Source organism: Parus major, chromosome 2 (genome assembly GCF_001522545.3).
Source record: "Parus major isolate Abel chromosome 2, Parus_major1.1, whole genome shotgun sequence".
NCBI lineage: Eukaryota > Metazoa > Chordata > Aves > Passeriformes > Paridae > Parus > Parus major.
Window position 1 is genome coordinate 79916472 of NC_031769.1, and position 20085 is coordinate 79936556.

Here is a 20085-nt window from a genome sequence, read left to right on the forward strand (position 1 = left end):
CATTAGCATAGCATTGAATCTGAAGAAGACAAAATTAAATATCTGGGGGAAAAAGAGGGAGAAGCAATTTCACATTTAAATTGAAATAGCTGGAATTTCTAGAGATCATTTGCCTTTGTTAAAACAGCTAAATCATTAATACAATATATGTACACTTTATAAAACAATTTCAGTCAAACAATCCAGAAATAGTTCTCCTACTTCATAAAACTGGAAAATATTTAGATGAACTGTAAAACATATTATTAAGACAGGAGCCTAGGAATTCATATAAACAGTCTGCTTTTTAATTTAGGGACCTATACCTATGAGAAAAATGGTTCACATTTAGAGCACGGCTTTCTCAACAAAAGAACAGCTTCTGCTGAAAAGAAGCACCCTACAAAAAAACCAGCATGTATCAAACACATCTGATGAAGGTTTCTCAGAGCTGTTTGCAATGAGCTTGACACATCTCTGTGTGCCACAGTAATTGAATTGCAAGAGTCTCTGGGTATGTCAAGACTTTGCTTGACTGCAGGGTGGTATTTTTTTTTTGATAGCAGCTCACTAATGAGAGCAGTATCTGAACACACTATGAGACCTTAGAATGATGCTGCAGGCCCCTAAAGCAAAAAAAAAATATAGAAATAGCTAGCTTACAGGAAATTTTCAGAATACAGGTGGAAACTAAAACTCAGAATCACACAGAATATTCTGGGTTTGAAAGGACCCATCAAGATCATCGAGTTCCAGCTCCTGGCCCTACACAGGACCATCCCCAAGAGTCACACCTTGCACCTGAGACAATTGTCCAAATGTTTCTTGAACTCTGCCAGGCTTGGTTCTGTGGTGATGCAACCACTGCCCTGGGGAGCCTGTCACAGTGCTCAACCACTCTCTGGATGAAGAACCTTTACTTAATATCCAACCTAAACCTCCCCTGACTCAGCTTCAGGCCATTACCTCAGCTCCAGTCACTGCTCACCAGAGAAGAGATCAGTGCCTGTCCCTCCTCTTTCCTTCATGAGGAAGTTGTAAACTGCAATGATTGATTGGTTAGAGGGACTTGTTCATTGAAATAATAGAGAGGTGACTTGCAAATGCAATTTTCTCCATTTTTGTGGTGCCCAACTCCAAAGCAATGGAATTTTCTAAGAGATGAGAAGGCACACACTTGCCTTGAAGGAATACTGCAAAGAAGATTCCATTATTATTTGTGCAATTTTTACATTTCATAATGATGAAGAGCATGATAGAGAAGGATGTCGGAACCAAATTTCCTGGAATAGATCATACCTTGGACCAGGTTCCTGACATGGAGGGAATAAGGCCCTGGGAGGTGGGATACTGAAAGGATGAAAATTAGGCTGCTAGTGGGATCATTCCATAATAGGTCATGTCCCTGATCCGTGTTCACGATTGGACCCCTGCCCTATGTAATTGCTAATTTGAGTTTCTTGGCTAATGCACTAAATAATGTGAAGGGTTTAGCATGACTAAAATTACTAGTGCACTTATTTACTTCTTGTTGTGAGCTATGGATTAGGAGGAGGGTAAAACAGGTTTAAAACTTAAAAGGTATGAAGAAAACTTCATTAACAGAACTAAAAGCATAACGAGAATTAAAATAAAATCTTTAGAATACTTTTCTTCCCCCTGCCCGACTTATTTTCTTTACCAACTGACAATGTAGAGATGAAACTTGGGATTTTAAATTAGTTATTATTTTTACAATAGTTTTTTTTATCAGTTCCTGTAGGGAGAGGAGTTTTTTCTTGCCATGCTATGGAGATTTTTTCACAAGAAAAAGTTTTCTCATGTCTTTATTTCCACAAAGAGCAGCTCCCCAGGAAAAAAATCTGTGATTGTGAAGTTCCTCCTGTTTTCACAGCTTTCTGACAGTTGAACTAATGGGTCATGTTAACTTATGGGGTATTATTTCAAGGATGAGTTGTCTAAAAGCAAAGGTTTTCTTAATTTATTTCTGTGATTGTTTTTATCTCTGGGAACAGAGGTTTTCTCTGTGGGGGCAAAGGGTCTTCATTACTTTAATCTCTCTGTTCAAGTTTCTCATGGGATCACTGCTCTTTCAGCATCTACTTTGCTTCATTATAGATGTTTCTGTTCACATCTACAGTTTGAACACACTATTCTCGCATATTTTCTCATGAATTAAAGGGGGTATTTTAGTATATCATAGTCCATCTATATGGCTTTACTAAAAGAACTTTTACCTTCAATACTTGGGCATCTCTTTATTCTTCTTCTATTTGGGACTTGACTCTTTCTTTAGTGACCTTGGTGTCTTTATGCTGTTTCTCTACATATTGTCATTTTGTCATTTTCTCTCTCTTGAGAGAGGATTGAGGTCTGCAGGTCTCATCTGTGCTGTGAAGGAGTTAATATCTTGTCTAGACCTGCAGATGGTCATGGGCATTGGCCAAGCAGTCACAGTGATGGATCGAAGGCCGCGCTGGGCCCCTCCTTGTGCCCGGCAGCAGCTGCGGAGGGGCCGCGGTGGAGGGGTCTGGTCCGGCCCGGAGCCACTCCCGGAGCCCAGCGGATCCTGGCTTGGCGCAGGCTGACGGCAGGGACAGGGCATGATGTTAGCAAGATGCCAGCAGCCGCGAACTGGCCCAGCTTCGGCCTGGGCTTTGCAGCCTCCTGTCCCCCGCCCAGCCACTGCTGGGGTTCGGCCCGGCCCCTCCAGGCTGTGGTGGAGTGGGCCTGGCTTGGCCCCACCAGCGCTGTTACCTTTCCAAAGTCAGAAGTAAGAGATAGATTTCCCGGGCTTGTTAGTTTTTAGAATGTGGATATCACAGAGGCAGACCAAGCTTCTAAATGGTTTAAGAGGTAGTCAGTTCTCAGAGCTAGCCAGCTATTGTTTTTTGTTAAGCACAGAGGAAGTTCTTAGCAGCCCCCTCTTAGAAAAATTATTTCCGTGGGTAGCTTTTTCTCTCCTCACGAAATATCAATTAATACAAAACCAGCACACTAGGTTAACCACGCCCCTGGGTCTTTGGAAGCAGCGCCTCGGACCATACAGTCCCAGTGAACATTAAAATCTATCTTTGGGCACCCCATTGTACCCATCCCGATTTGTGCCACGCTTGACCCAGACAAACTGGATGAGAGGTCTCAGAACCCCAGTGCAACAGAAGGAAATTCATCCACCATTAGATAAGCATGGTGTTGGTAGCAGTAAATGGGAATAATGAGAAAAAAAAAGCTAGAATAAAGAGGTATTTCCATATTTGAAAGGAAGATAGTAAATATTGGTGTAATTAACTATCCTATTATAAATTTGGTATTCTCTTACTAGCAATGTATGACAGCATGAATTTTCAGCTGTGGAACATAATTGCATACGTTACACTGAACAAAACCCACTATGTATCTACTCTAAAGAATAACAATATTTTTTCTAATGTTAGTCCTTGTACATTTACCAGTCACTCACAAGCCACACTCAAGAACAAGTCAAAGCTGTTTTAGAGGAGATAGAGCCAAAACTAGAAGATTTGCACTTCTAGGTTGATGACTAAATATATTCAACCACAATTAAGATGCTAAATGGTAAATATTTTGCCCACTTTTTTTTTTTTTTTTTTGGCATTTCTCTCCATCTCATCACAACTGAGTATGTGGAACACTAGCTGCTCTCTTTCAGCAGCAGACATTTAAGTAGCAGCCTTAAATCCATCTATGCATTGTCTGAGGACAGTAAATCTCAGCAGCATTAAACCTCCCAGGTCCATATAGAGCTCCCCATGCAGCCTCAGCTTGCTATCCTGATTGCTTAGACAGAGGCCTCTACTAGAGCAGCTCAGCCATAGGAGCTTGTAAGGCAAGCCAGCAGCACAGTCTACTGCAAAGTCTTGCTCTTCTCTTGCCCTGGGCACGGACACAGGGCTCAGCAGCAGCAAAGGCTCTCCTTCATTACCACCAAATCTACACTGGTGCAGTTTCTTCAGCCCTAATCTCTAGAAGCAGAGGCACTTTTTTGAGAGAACCTTCTGTTCTTCATTTTTTAAATTCCTCTAATATTCATTTTATCATCCACTGCTAAATGTCTCATTTCCCACCTTGTTTTTTGGCCAAAGAAATGTACACATATGTTTGATTCTGAAAAGGTAAGAGATTATATTCTAACCATGTAGACTTCAAAGCCTCTGAGCCCTTTATTCCACAGAGAACATTGCACTTGCTACAGAAGCCTACCAAACTCTGCCCAGCTCTACCAAATGAGACCCAAAAACCCTTTCCATGCCTCAGTTGCAAGATAGAGGTTAGATGAGATTGCCTCATCTGCACAAAGGCAATGAATGACTCATAGAGGAGCAGTAAAATGAAGGACATGTTAAGTCCTTCATTTTACTGACTTCAAAAACTCTTTTACAGGTTATGATCCTTTCTGGTTTTGATTCAGAAGTATCACACCTCCCAGTCATCCTTAAAAAAATGTGTGTTCTATCCTACACAGCTAGAAATTAGAAATCACAGGGAAGAAATATCAAGGACTTGTCTCTACTGGAAGACTAACAACTTATAATTTCCTTCTCTTTTTTAAATTCACATGCAAGGAAAACTTGTACACTCAGATTTGAAAACTGTTCATTTTACAGCATTTTACTTTCGGTATATCTTCAATCACATTACATTTTTATGGCATTGTTACATGCCAGTCATGGGTGGGAGACAGAATCCAAGATTTGAGTCCTCTTGATCCTCAGACAAAACAGCCTCATTTTATTGTTTGGAACTTACTTATATAGTTGGTTCAAAACTCCCAGGCTTAGAGAATTTATTGGTTGAGGTTTTAGCACCGCCCAGCTCCTTGACCAGCGACGTGCTTGCAACTAAGCTCCAATGGGGGTGGTGAAGGTCCCCTGTAACTTATCCAGGGACTTGTTCTGGCATGAGCTAGGCTAGCCAAATTGGATTTGTGTTATGGCCAGATTTATTTGGCAGCTATAAGCTAGCTGCCATGGTGGCATGGAATGAATAACCTCATCAATATGTGCTTTTCTGCATCATATATCTCTGGCTTAAATATTTGCTTAAGGAGAAATACTTCATGTTAACTTAGATGATTTCAGAGACTATATAATCAAATTTCTAATTCCTGGTTTCCCCTTTCACTACTGCTAAATTTTTATTACTCTTTCATAATATCTTGATCTGGAGGTTAGCTGTGAAGTTGTTAGTTTCCACTGGCTTTTACATCTAGCTCAATAGGAATTAAGATCACTTGGGTTTGTGTAGAAAAGCTGTAGTGTAGTAAATGCAACAGGAAGGTTTGTGAAGATCTTCCTTTACTCCCATCAATAAGAAACACAATTTTTTATGGAAAAGAGAAAAAATGGAATTAAAAAAAATAAGAATAAATATGATCTCCTTCCATTTAACAGTTCATCTTTCTCATGATTTCAGAAGATACCGTTTGGTTTTTGTTTTCTCTTCTTTGAGGAGTAGAAGTTGACATGCTTAGAGGGTTTACAGTTACTAACCAAATGCTACAATTTCTCATCCAAGATTTTCTGAGAACTCTATAGCTCTATTAGCTAAAGACACCACAAAGGAGCAGTGAAAGAAAGGTAAATCTTGTGTTTTTCTCTCTCAATATTCAGGCACCTAGAAGCAGTAGCAGAATATTTTCGAGTGTTTTTTCTAAGTGTTTGGAGTTATTTTTCTATTTCTCTGACAAAATGAGAGAATGCCATTTAGTGATATGGAAATCTTTTAAAGAGCTGCTCTGGTCTTTTCATTTCTACCTGAAAATTATGGGCAGGCTGTTTCCTGCTACCTTCAGAGTCTGACTCCTTCAATCTGTCTCTGGAAAGAAGCAAACCATAGCACATATCCAAAATGAAGGCTTGTTGCAATTAACTGATTCTAACATTGGTATCAAAACCCTGCAGCCAAAAATCACCTTCTTCCCCTTAACATTTGTAAATCTCATATTGGATTTTTGAATTTACTGTAGAATTTCTGTAAATAATATGGTCATACTAATTGATATTTCTTTGTAGCAATAATCCTAAAAGCTCAGCCAATACGGGTAGATTTCAAAATAATGTATTTTGGAATATTGCTGGTTGCAGTACCACCAATAATGAGGTAGAGTCATTCCAGAGGCACTCCCTGAGGACCTTAAAATCTGGAAGGAAATAGCTGGTGACAGCTCTGGGAAGAAAAGCAAGTTTGTGATAGCAATACTGACAATATTTGAATGGTTTTTTTAGGGTTTGCATCACATGAACAGTGCTCACTTGCTCTTTCCCCTGTGACTGATAAGCTGCCAAACTGTACAGGCTTTGCTCTAATTTTTAGTTGCTTTATGATACACACTAACAATTTGGTAATAAATCACAACTGATGCAGCCACTGTACTAGAAATAGAAATTACATGAGAAAGAGTATTTTTAGTTATACAGTATTTTTAGGCAAGTACTCAAAATCTAAACATGGTAACTAAGCATTATTTTAAAACCCTCCTCCTCCATAAGTGAAATGTATTTTGTGGATGGCAGGGAGTAAACAGAAAAAAAGGGTCAATATGCACATTTGAACTCACAACTGAAATTATAGTTACTATTTTACATTACAGAAAAACCAGTACTGTTTTTTGAGGTTTTTTTTTAATTCTCAAAACAACTAATTTATTTTTATAAATTCTCAAAACACAAATTTGGATATATTTGACCTAAATTTTCAAACTCTGCAGACTAACAGATAAATGACAATAGGCTAGCTTACCAAGGATGTTCATTACAGGACTGTGAACTGTGCTCTTCTGCACACCCAGCTTGTGAAGTGTTCAAACAGGTGTGTGTTTCCCTCTAAGCAGTCTAGCCTGAAGCCACCAGCCCTCAGCTCACTCCGCTAGGAAGATGTACTTCAGTAACACAGGTAGCCAACAGGTTGCACAACAGGTAAACAAAGTGGACTCTGCACATAACTAGTTAGTGTCTGTGAATGTGGCCTTGTGAGCAGGTAAGGCAGAGTATGATCACCTGCTCCAGCAGACACAGCAGCTGGGACCTGAGCTGGAAATAGCAGGGCAAGAATATCCCTGTGGGTTCAGTGCCTGTGCCCTGGGCACCCTGCTCCTGCACTGCCATGGCCTACCCTGGTGCCACTCTTTCTTTCCACTGATACTACAGGAAGCCCTGCAATTTTTAAAGCCCTTCCTTTCTGTGGTATCTTCATCCATATCACATATATTTATGACATTTAGTCAGCAGTGTTGAGCTATTTCTCCCCATGGTTAATGTCTGTGTGCCTACTGCAGGAGGCTAGTTCCTACAGATTTAGCATCAGGTACTGAAGCTTCAAAGAGAGACCACAGCACCTTTTGCTGACATCTCATAGCTGGGGGGTTTAACAACAGGAAAAAAAGAGAGTGCTGGACCTGAGATACGAGAGGTACTAGGAAACAGCATCACCTTACTTGAAACCTTCAGGTTGTGGGTTTTTTCCCTCATTTGACTTCAGATCCTAAGAGGACGATAAGCGTGTTTGTGATCTGTGAACATTGCCACAGATGTATACTTGAATACCTCAGCTCTGCCTGCACCCATCTGTGAATGGAGCCTCTGCTCATAAATCAGCTGTGCTGACTGTAATAAGTATAAACTAGGTCAAGCTATAAACGCCCACAAAAAGAAAAAAAATGGCAATAACAAATAAAATACATTTCATAATTTCTTGCCGTTGAAGAAAATAATTTGAGTGATTAATTTTAAGAGAAAGCTTAACATTTATTTACCATCTCTTTTTATTTTTTCTTTCTTCTATTCTGGGCTGCTGATATTTGACTAATAGAATCAATTAGGCTGGAAAAGACCTCTAAGATCATCAAATCCAGCCTTCTGTGGAATGCCACCATGTTCAGTAAGCCATATTGCGAAGCACCACATTCATTATTCAACATTTCCAGCAGCACTACACTGCTTCCCTGAACAACCTGTTCCAACACTTAATCACAGAATTACATAGAATCACACAGAATAAGCAGAGTTGGAAGGGACCCATCAGGATCATAAAATCCAGCTCTTGGCCCTATGCAGGACACCCCAAGAGTTACACCTTGTGTCTGAGACAAATGTCCAAATCTTCCTTGAACTCTGACAGGCTTGGTGCTGTGACTACTTCCCTGGAGAGCCTGTTCCAGTGCCTAACCACCCTCTGGGTGTAAAATGCTTTTCTAATATCCAACCTAAATGTCCCCTGACTCAGCTTCAGGCCATTCTCTAGGTCCTGTCACTGGTCACCACAGAGCAGAGATCAGTGCCTGCCCCTCCTCTTCCTCTTACAAAAAAGTTGTAACTGCAATGAGGTCTCTCCTTAGTCTCCCCTTCTCCAGGCTGAAAAAAACAAGTGACTTCTGCAGCTCCTCACACAGATTCCCCTTTCAACCACTGTTTAAGTGAAGAATTTTTTTTATAGCACTCAGCCTGAACCTTCCCTGGCACAACCTGAGGCCATTTCCCCTTGTCCTATCACTTGTTATTTGGGAGAAAGAGGATGACCCCCACCTTACCACAATCTACTTTCAGGTGCTTTAGAAACCTACTGCTTCTAAAATGTTTAACTTGAGTATTAAATATTTCAATATTTGTTTAATGTATCCACATATATGTAAAGGATCTTACACACTTCATGAGAACTTTTATGGAGATAAGTATTGTAAATGCACTGAGACATATGACTTCAATAAACACACTCCTTTAATTCAAGTAAGGAACTAAATAGATTAGCACATATCTAGTACTCAGTTCCAATTCCTATTTCACAGGCAGCTCTGCTCATGGTTATCTTCACACTTGGGGCATCCTTATTGCATCCTTGCAAGAGGAAGAATTTTCTGGACTATAAAATTCCTGCAGACAAGACAACATCAATGCAGTAAGAAAAAAGAAAGAACAGCCATAAATTGGTGGCAAAGAAGGTTCAGTCCCACCCCACATAAATGACAGCAGGACTCAGCACAGCTTAGCCTCTGTCCCAAAGACTGGTGATGGAAGGAGGTTAATGGGGGCTCCCAGAGCCACCTGAGCCCTTTCATACAGCAACTGCTTGCAGGCTGTGGGACAGTCTCTGCCTGGGAGATTGAGCCTGTCCTTTGGGTACAAGAAAGAGGTTTTCATTCTATTCCCAGAGATCTCTAAATTAAGTGTTTTCCCTCCCTGTCAGTTGTGAATGATTTCACTCCGCCCTCAAATCTCTGGCCAGGCTATTCCTCCAGAACACTGTGTGTTTTATTCCAGGCTGGCAGCTCTGCATGGGGAGCTCTGCTGAAGCAATATGGCAGAGCAGTGTCTCTGATACGGATGTGCTGCCCAGTTTCCCCTGCAGATAGGACTCACCTAACACAACAGTGAGCCTGAGAAGTGCCTACAGGACAGCAGGGAAAATAACCTTTTTCTCCCCAGACAGAGCTTTCCTCTGGCTAGCATTATTCCACGCTTCCACGCATTTACTTAATAGTGCAGCTTGTCCTAGTGTAACTAGAAAACTCCTCTACTATGTTTATATTTTTTTACTAGTTCTGAAGGGCTCTGTAAGTCTAAACACTTACATTTTATTAGTATTTGTGGTATTTCATTAATATTTGTGGTATTTCATTTTGCAGAACTGGCCAATATGTGTTATCCTACATTCTTTGTCTAACAAGCTATTGCTACTTCATTCTTTTTATAGAAAATCTATAGAAAACTGTTGAAAGATAAGTATTTTAAATTAACCCCTTTGCAGAGCTGAGCTTTGACTCTGCCTTCTCTTGGATCCTTTATCAAACTTATATGATACTTGCAGATACACATAAGTACCACACCTTTCAAGTAAAGTTTTTCTTTTCCTTTCATCCACAATTAAAGACACCTTTATGAACACATTGATACCCTTCCTGTGTTTTTTAATCAAATGCTAAATAGGTAAGCTGACCCTTATTACTGTTAGCTCCAAATAGCAAGGTATCTAGGTTTTGTAAAGAAGCAAAGAAAAAAAAATAAGCCAAATACTGCCTGAAAGGCTCTTTTTATGAACAGATTGAATATGTTGCATTATCAGCCACTTTTGACCTTCAGAAAACTAATAACAATGGATTCTGCATAAGCTTCCCCCCTACAGTAATAGAAACAAAACTTCAAAACTTCTCCACGAGCCCAGTTCTGAGCTCCAGTGGCTGCTGGCAGCAACTCTTGTTGCCAGCAGTTGGTTTGTCCACTCACAAGGTGTCACAATGATAAGGCCTCATGTACTAAGAAGCAAAAGACAAACAAAAAACAAAACCAAAAAAAAATTAAAAAAAATATCCACCCAAAAAAACAAAACAACATATCCCCGACCCTCATATGTGAGAGGATATTACAGGATCAGGCTCAGAACATTATACATCTGAAACGTGTGAACTAACAAAAGCTCAACAGTGAGTCATTCCCTTTTTGCATCATCTTGCTTTCAAATAGCTCCCTGTGAAATTTAACAGACATAATAGAAAATAATAAATTGAAAAATAGGAATTATTTCTACATAGTGGGTTTTTCCCATAGTGGATACAATTTGAATAGCTAATTCACTGCCAGATGTGCAACCACAAGCTCTGTGACAAGAATCCTCTTCCTACAGTACTTGATTATTTCTTATTGTGACTCACTGAGTATGTAACAGGATTATATCTAGCTCAGGTTGGAGGGTTTCCATTTTTGTATTTAATTAACACTCAGAAATGGGTAAATTCAAACCTATGTGGCATAATATTTTAAATAATTTAGAGGGGTAACCTTCTGAGAAAAACTTTATTTATGAAAACATTGAAGGTGAATTCCTGTCTCAAATAAGGCCTGTGGGAATTTTTCATTGCTTTCACATTCTCCAGAGATTTTCTTCTCTACTTAAAAAAAATACTGGCAGTTTTTAGCAACTCTGCTATTAGTTTTTAGTGCAGTTCTACCTCAGTCACAAAAAGATAAACCTAATTCCGCAGTGTAATGACAGATGATACAGAAGGAACAGCAGGAAAATTCTTAGCAGGCAGTATTGAACTTACATGAATTTCTAACCCCACCCCCCCCAGCCAAAACAGAATAATTTTTCCAAAAAAAGTACAACAACTGGAAAAGGTAAGGAAATTAATGACCAAAATTACAATTTGGGGAAAAACTGCAGCATCTTATGATCTGTGTTATCTTACTTGAAAGCTATCTTACCATATCTGAAATAAGCATACAGCATATGCAAATAGGTATTTCACCAGTTTTAGTTCCAACATAGTTAATGATTTCCAAAACCATAACACAACAAATTATACTAGTTTGGGTGTTTGAATTAAAAAGGCTAAAAACCAATAATGAATTCAGAGAACACCCTGGGATTCAGGGAAAATCCAGACTAAATGCTGGCTGTGTGGTCACACTTGGTCAACACCAGAGGTGCTAACCCTGCATAGGGTAGATGTGAGATCCACTGCACATGTGCTCTCGTTCCAGAAATGGTTCCCTTTGGCAATGTACACACACCTGCCATGCTCATCTAGCAAGATTTTCTATAAGTAAAAGGCTGCTTACACCTTTCAAGTCTATCTTTATTTCAAAATTAACAGTGAATTTTAGTTGGTGACCACGTATCACTTCTCTTTAGGAAAAGAAAAATGTGTTTTAATGAAATGTAATTTTACATAAAATTGATATACATTCTGCTCATCTGGTGGGAAGCAAACAACACCCATAAAGTCATACAAGAGTTATTACTCATTCTCCTCTGTGAAGATGAAGTACTACCAACATATAGAAGTATTACAGTAAAACACCTGATTTTTGTTGGTCTCCGTCACACAGTGACATTTTCCAAAATGGATAATGGAGCTTTGGAGTATTTTATCTTTCTGACTATTTCTTCTTGAGTAGTAGAACAAATTTTGAACATAAACAGCACCTTCTGAATTGTCTGGATATATTCAAATAGCTGTTTTGATTGCTTGTAGTCCTTGTTCAATGTTTTTTATTTTCAACTTGTTGTCATAGTTTATATTCCCAAGCATAAACACAAGACCGTGTGACTAAAATGATGTGCCACATACAAAGGTGAATGTTAATGCCTCTTTCAAAACCCTTTTTGAAATGTCTCCTGAAGCCCAGCAAAAAGACTGAGTGAAAGACGATCAAGTCTCACACCTCTGAAAGGGGAACTCCCTGGTGAGGTGCTGACATCCCTGTCTCTGCCTTTCCATCTGTCAACACTCTGTAGCCTACAAGAGCCACAGCCCACATCACTACTTCTAACACCAGCAGGTTCAAAGGACAGGAGAGTTAAGCCCTTGATGACACTGAAAGATGTGGCACTGGAGACCTGTTGTCCACCACAGCTAGCACCTAAAATCACTTTTCCTGTGGAACTTCTAAGCAGGCAGCTTTGAATCTGCTGCTTGAGACAGGAGCATTTTTTTCCTTTCTTCCACTGAGCCCTTGCCTTGAGACCTAAAGCCTTGATAAGACAAGGTATCACTGTTGTCTTACTGGCACCTAGCTTGGAGCTGAAGAGTTTGAGAATACTGGGGCTTTGGGACCTCTTCCTTTCCCAGCATCTTGACTGGGAGTCCAGTACCCAGACTTGAAGTCCAGTACCTCCTATAAGCTACTGGAACTCAACAGGAACCTGTATTTTCAGACCAATCAGATGTTTTGTAGGAGTGCTCTCTGTTTCAACTTCCTACAATTCCTCAACAAATTTTCCCTGAGGAATCTTAGGAAGTTTTACAAAAGGAAATTAGTGCTACTATTCCTTCTAGAGTAATTCCTCCATGAGAACATAAATTTGAGTTTCCTAGTGGGTTGAAGGCATTAGCAGTGTCACTTTGTGCATTGTGAAATAAAGCTGAAATATTATCCTAGGAAAAGTAAGGCATTCCAAAGTCTCATATGTTATGGACATGTTTTATTAAAAACATACTATATATCTGTCATACTTACTGATGACAGTTTTTCCAGACAACCAGTCTTGTTAGGGTGTCATTAGATTTTAAATGCAGCTATGTTTTTTAACATCTGGAGTCAACCTGTGCTCACATGGGTAAACCAGGATCATTCCTGCATCTCTGAGGAGCTCTGCAAGTCTACCCACTTGATTTAAGACACTAATGTGAAACACTGCTCAGAGTAGAACTGAAGATTGACATGACCTTTACTCCTGTGCAACTGTCAGACTAAAAACACCCCTCCCGTTCCATATACTTTGCATTAAGCAATTCGTCAAAATTCTTCAAGGAAACTATTCTTCATCTGGTTTCTCTAGAAGTTGAAACAATCTCTTGAAACTAGATTTAACTTTTACAACTTTCTCATGTGGTCTTCCAGTCTGTCCATTCCAGTTGGACCTACATCTGTTAGCTAATGCTGCTTTTGACACTAAGTACAAGTTAAATCATACTACCTGTCAGCTCCATGGAAGACATAGTCTGGTCTGGCCATGCATTTCCAGCAATATGCTAAAGATATACATTCCCATTCTTTATGTCTACACACCATCATGGCCTTTATTAATTTTTCTCTTTAATCCATAGAAATTATATTCTGTGCACATACTTTTTCTTCAGTAAAGTTGTTTTAAAAGATACCTTTCTGTGCCAGGTTTACAAAAGCATTAGTCACCTAACAGTGCAGATGAATACAGACGAGCAGGCAGACATCTAACCTGCCCACAGTCTTCTGATAATGCCTCTGAGTGCCTGCCTGTATCAGTCTGGTTCATTGTCTGGTTAGCTCACCAAAATCCCTCTTAGCCAGCTCACTTCATTTTCCATGTTCTATCTATTCCTTTCTGATGGCGAACACTGAGCTGTAAATACTGTATTTGAAGAATTCCCCCATTTTTTTGACATCTACAATTCTTTATCTTACTCGCTTCCTTTTTAAGCACAAACATGTAATTCCAGGGACATTTTTTACTGCATTTGAGTATTTCTGTACTTTTCTAAGGATTTAAATTATATTACTTTTGTTATTTTGTTGTCTTTTTAAAAAAGTACTTTCACCCCAAAAAATTCCCTTTCATGGCTTAGTGTAGTGATGTTAAGTTTCAGTACAGTTGTTTCCATGAGAATGCTTTGTATAAGATAATACGAAGGAAATTAAGTTGCTTATGAAAATAATAATTAAAAAAAAATTCAGAACCCTTCAGCAGATAATGTTCTTCAAATCTATTTTCTGACATGGGTTAACTTAAGCTACGTTCCATGAAAACTGAAAAGCAATATGTGACAGGGAGAACTTCATCCCTTACCAGAAAATGTTGGACTCCTGGATATTTTATTTTTACAAGTTAACATTCTAAAGATAAATAAATGAAACAAGTTAATGGAGTGTTACACAAGCTCTAGCACTTTTTGTGATACATGACTTTTAGAAAAGCATCCAACACAAAGTTCTCTCACCCAGAAAGTGGGAATCAAACCACTGGCTCCCTGTCCATCACAACCAGTAACTGTTTCAGAAGTCCAGCCCTTTGGCAAAGACAACTTCAGGTGTCAGCTCCATGGAGGATTCACTGTGCATTGCTATGTAAAAAATCCTGAAGGGCAATGCTCCCTCAATTGGGTGAGTTGCCTGAAACAGTTTCATTGTGGCAGTACAGAGCTTGAGGAGCAGCCTGTAGCACAGGGCAAGAACAACAACAGGACAGATCTGATGCCTCGGATACTGTTATGGACCCAGTGAGGAAACCAGGTGAGTGATGCCATTCCAAAATACCCACTCTCAATGTGCAGTGCACAAACAAGCCTAGGCTGCATTCAGAGAAACATTTGCACAGTTATGTCCATAGCTGTCTATGGAACTGGACAAAAGACTCTTTGAGCAATGACAAAAAAAAAACAAACCCAAAACTGAAAAAGACTACGACAGAATATTCTTGCTAATACGGGCTATACCACATGTATGATCAACACAAAACCTTTCTGTGGATCAGCTGCAGTGATTACTTTCAATCTGGCAAGGGAATATTCTTTGCCTTCTTTTCTCTCTCCTCTATCTCTTAATGCTTTCTCTATTGTCATGGCAAATTTCTAAATTTGCTTGCATTCTGCAGTTAGGTAACACTAGATTTTGAAAATCTGTCTTTCTGAGTATATATATGATGTTGATCACCAGGCAAAATTTGATATTAAGTGATGTTAAAATGATGATTTAAAAATATCTGAAATTCTAGAAATTTGGCTAGCCCCCATACAACAAGGTAAAAAGTAGCACCATTATGCAGACAACACTATGGTCTTGGGTCAGAAAATTTCACCAGAGTCACAGTCTTATTTTCCTGTGTCTATTTTCAAATTCCTCTTTACTGTTAGGGTAAATACACAAACACTGAAGAATGCGAGGTTACCCTGCATGGTGTAAAATTAATATATTATGTGCTGTCATAATTATTTTCCAAATATTTCAGTGTTTGTTTGAGCAAAGAGAGGAAAAAGTCTTTCAGGTTTCCATGGACAGACAGCAATGCAAGAGAAGATGAAGGGATCAGCCATTTGGGGATCCTCTGCAGTCAATGATACAACTCCACAACTGTTGTCTTGACAGTAATGAAAACAAGACAGGGAAGGTACAGATCGTCAGGCTACATGTGATGACTAATAAATCAAATGTTGTGCAGTCTGGTTTAGTGAAGGAACTTGAATTTAATGAAAACTCATGCCTGGCAGGAGGTTCTGCAGCTCATGAACAGACTATGGGGAAAATCCGCTTCTGAAGAAATGACACAAAAAGCCACTATCCAGCCTTGGCAGATTGACTCAAAAGTAACAATGGATGTCTTTTAGCACAAAGAGTGGAGGAAAATAAGTAAGGGTATCCTAGCATTTTCTGGAGAATTGCTTCTACATCTTAAATTTATGTATTTACATTTTAGGGACAAGGTAAAACTAATTATAAATAAAGCAGGCTTATTTTGCCCAGTTTAGGGTATTTGGCAGTTTCTTCATGATACATTTTGTGAGCTGAGTTTATTTGCTTTCAGAATCAAAATACAGTGTTGTCTTATTACAATAACTTGTTACTTGTTTTGTCTGTTTTGAAGTAAACTTGATTTTGAAACTGTGAAAATGAAACTGTACTGTACTGAAACCTATATACCTGAGGTTATCAGACCAGGATGGTAAAAATAGTTAATATCCTCAGTTGGACAGCTGTCCCTTCACCACCCCACTTCTCAAAAAGCAAGTTATTCTTCATTCTCTGCCCTGTCTAATGGACAAGAAATTAAAACTCAGGAGAAGCAAAAGTGCAGCATATTTGTTCACAATGTGGGGGGGGGGGGAAAATTGGAAAAAGTTGAAAAAAATTAAAAATAAGAAAAAAAATAGAGTTTTCCAACAAATGCATACAAGATAACATTATAGACAAATATTATCCAAGCAAAAGAAGATGCTGAAAGCCAACAGTAGTTTTAATTTCAGCAGCTAAAAAACTTCATGAGAACAACAGGAATGTGTAACTTGTTCTGTTACTTTGTGGCAGCAAAATTGTCTCATTCATGGATAATGTCCAATGACTTTATAATCAAATTCAAGAGAAAAAAAAAAAAAATCCACAGAAAGGGCAATAAAAGGCCTGAGTGAAACTTTCATTTTGTTAGATAAAATTATCTAAAAAAATAGCTGGTCTTCCTTTGCAAAATAATGAGAATTTGCCTCAATATCCCTGAGCAGGAGTCATACCTCAAGTTTCTGCTTCCTAGTTAAAAGATTTCTCCCACCCCATTCACATCTGTCTGGAACAGACTGACTGTTCTGCTCTATACTGCTGTGATTAGAGCACTCCTGTGAGGGAGATGGCGAGAAAGTGAACTCATGTCTACCACATCATTTTTGTAGCTTTGCATGTTCCTGAATTCCAGAACTTTTTTACTTTGTTTTCCTAAAATAATGAAGAAAACAGAATTTTATGCCAATTTTTAATTTCAGGTCAAATTGAGTATTTGCCTAAGTAGATGCTCTTTCTGTTTTGTTGGGGTTTTTTTTGATTCCTACAGTATGAACAAAGAAAATAAACTTTCAGATTCAAACTTAAGTTTTGTGTCTTTTCTCTGGAGCTGAAGAGATAAAGAGCAACTTGTATTTTTGGGAAGGGGATGATGAAGGCCAGGGCTGTCCAAACAGGTGAATTCACTGCTTTCACAACCCTAATCTGATCACCTTTGCCAAAAGAGCAGCTGCAGGATGAGGGCTGATTGTCGCCCTGAAAACTCAGCTTCTGAGCTTGCTAGCATAGTTTTCTAAGGACTTTCCCAGGACAGTAACTGTAAACATAGATATGTGTACATTCTTTCTGTTACATGTCTTGTGATGGGCATTTCTCATGGCCAGTGCAGTGAGAAAGTGTTATCCTGACCATCCAATCCCTGGCCATGGTAAGAAGCCTATAAATCCTGGAAAGAAAAATAAACTCTGCTTCTTTTTTCACCACACCTCAACCTGTGTCCACGTGATCTATTAATCTTCAGCAGTAACAGGCTGATGCTTGTGCTGAACTTTGTCGTACCTTTTGACTGAGGTCTGCAGGACCCCAGCCCTGAGAGGGAGGGTTCCTGCACCTTCTTGCCCTCTGTTGGGTGGGAAGGCCACCTTTTCAGAAGGGTCAGCTCTGAGGCACTTGGCCCTTTATGCCACATGTATGGAGGGGTCAAACCTTCTACACTGTCACACACTTGAAACATGCTGACTCAGTGGACCTCAGCAGAGGCTGGAGGCCAAACCTCATACAATGTCAGGGCTGGGGTTGGGCTCCAGCCCAGGCACAGCACCGGGTAGGTGTATCTGCAGGATCTTCAAAATATCCTGTAATGTATAACTGGATCTCACTAAAGTATAACCACGCCGTATCCTCACCTGGGCAGAAGAGCTGATATAAATTTTTTCTGTCCTGTGCTGCTCATTCCTACCCTTACGCCATAGGTTGCTTCTCCCTCAGATGTGTTCATATGACTTTTTGTCTTTTTAAGAAATTTACAATAAGTCAAATCACTAAAAATCTCTATTATAATCAATCCTTTGGAGAAGAAATAATGATATTTTTAGCAAAAATCCTAGAAGTACATAGATGTAAAGAAAAGCCCCTCTCTAGACAGAACCAAACACAAATTATGGCATTATTTTTGATGCAAAGACCACTTATGTTGCCAGAATGTGCAAGTAACTTGACCAATTAAAATAATTCTGTGATGCTGCTGTCACAGAATGTTCACAACTGCTTTTGCAGATTATTTATGCAAAATAACTTTTTTTTTTAAGTTTAAAACAAACTATAGAAATATTGGTAATCTTCAGTATTGCTGTTCAAACACCCCAGTAATGCACTAACCAGAAAATCTTTCCCAAGTTTTCACCTTCTGATTTAGAGAAGTACACTTCTGTCACCGCAATTAACTGAGTAACAGGAAAAAACTGAGCCACAAAACTCGTACTGATACAAACCCCAAAAACTGATTATCAGAAAAAAAAGGTGAACTCTGAAAAATGCTGATTTAATGTAGGAATACGCTGAGCCCTGCTTGGCATTCTAGAAACCAGGAACAAGCTTGTGTTTTGGGGGAAAGCTAAATGAAAAGGAAAAACAATAAAAAACAAACAAACAAACAAACAAACAAAACCACCAAAACAAAAAAACAACAAAAAAAAACCCCAAAAAAACCAAAACAAAAAAAAAAAAAAAAACACAAACAAAGCCCCCCCAAAACCCCAAACCATAAACTTTTACCAGCAGTTCAAAATTTCAAGGTGAACATCATAAAATACCGCAGAGGATGAACAGCCCAGAAAAGAAGAAGGTATTTTGATGCTGAACACAGCCATTAGCAGCGATACCCTTCTTGGCTCCCGATAAACAAGGTAAACAAGACCCAGTTCAAAACTGACGGCGGAAAAACCGGAATTTGAACCTTTGTCTCATCCCATAAACCGGACCCTTCCTTAAGCCAAAGGTGGAAAGTCAGGGTTGACAAGGCAGAGAGTCACACCCTTCTCTGCTCCTCGCTGCCTGGGGTCCCGTCCCCCACGGGACTGCAGAGCAGCATCTCAGGAGCCGGGAAGGATGTAACTCACGTACGGCTGCTGCCCCTGGCTCCGCTCCGCGGGATGCCCGGGCTGCCGGGGCAGCGGGAGGAGCGTGGCGGGGGATGCTCACCCTGCGGTTGCGGTCGGCCTCCTGCACCTCCTCCTCCTGGGGGCCTTGGCGGATGAGCGCCTTCAGCACGATGCTGTTGTTGGTGCAGCACGCTCGGAAGAGGCTGAGCGCCTCGGGGCTGTCGCGCTCGTCCCCCTCCAGGGACCAGAGGTCCTCGTCGTCCAGCCCGCCAGGAGGGTAGAAGGAGTCGTCTGAGGCGATGCTGCAGGTGTCGGGCAGCTCGGAGAAGTCCTCGTACTCTTCGCAATCCTCTTCCTCCTCTACTTCGTCCGGCTCCTCGGCGGCAGCCTCCGCCACCCCCTGCTCAGGGCTGCTCTCCGCCTCGGCGCCGGGCATCTCCTTAGCGGCGGCGGGCGGGCAGACCCGCTCCCCGGCCAGCTGCTCGCCGTGCCCTGACAGCAGCACCATGCCGGCCGCAGGGCCGGGGCGCGGGGTCTGCGCTGGGCCCCGCCAGGTGCTCAGGGCGCCCGGAAGCCGCGGCCCGCCGAGCGCTGCCCCGACGGCCGCGGCTCTGCCTCGCCGAGCTCGGGTGCCACTGCCCCCTCACGCAAGTGTCAGCCCCCTTCGGCGGGTCGCCCCGCGGCAGCTCGGCCGCTCCCCGGGCCGGGGCATGCCACCGACTGGGGGGGAGGGTCCGCGGGGGCCGGTCACCGCCGCCGGCCCGGCCCGGGGGAGCTGTCACCGCCGAGGAGAGAGGCTGAGGGCGGGCAGGACGGCTGCGGGGAGCGCAGTCAGTTGCCAAACTCCCGGCCCGTACGTAATCCGCTCAGCATCGCTGTGAGGAAACTGGGGCTCGGGTTTAGCGGCGGAGCGCGGTGCCGGGGCGGTGTGCGGGCGGAGCCGGTGACTGCCGCGGCTGCTCCCTGTGGACACCGAGCTGCAGGTGCGGGACCGCAGCGTCCTTTGCACCCCCGGGCTCCTCCACCGT

At 41.0% G+C, this 20085-nt stretch overlaps 1 protein-coding gene across 1 annotated transcript; it reads right to left on the reverse strand.

Annotated features, from left to right (window-relative positions):
• Positions 1-2430: 2430 nt before the first annotated feature.
• On the reverse strand, positions 2431-19565 carry LOC117245391 (ankyrin repeat domain-containing protein 33B-like). Its single transcript, XM_033519331.1, has 2 exons — positions 19158-19565; positions 2431-2736 (listed from the first exon to the last, which is right to left on the reverse strand). The coding sequence occupies exons 1-2, from the start codon at positions 19563-19565 to the stop codon at positions 2431-2433; spliced, it is 714 nt and encodes a 237-aa protein (XP_033375222.1).
• Between the last annotated feature and the right edge of the window lie 520 nt (positions 19566-20085).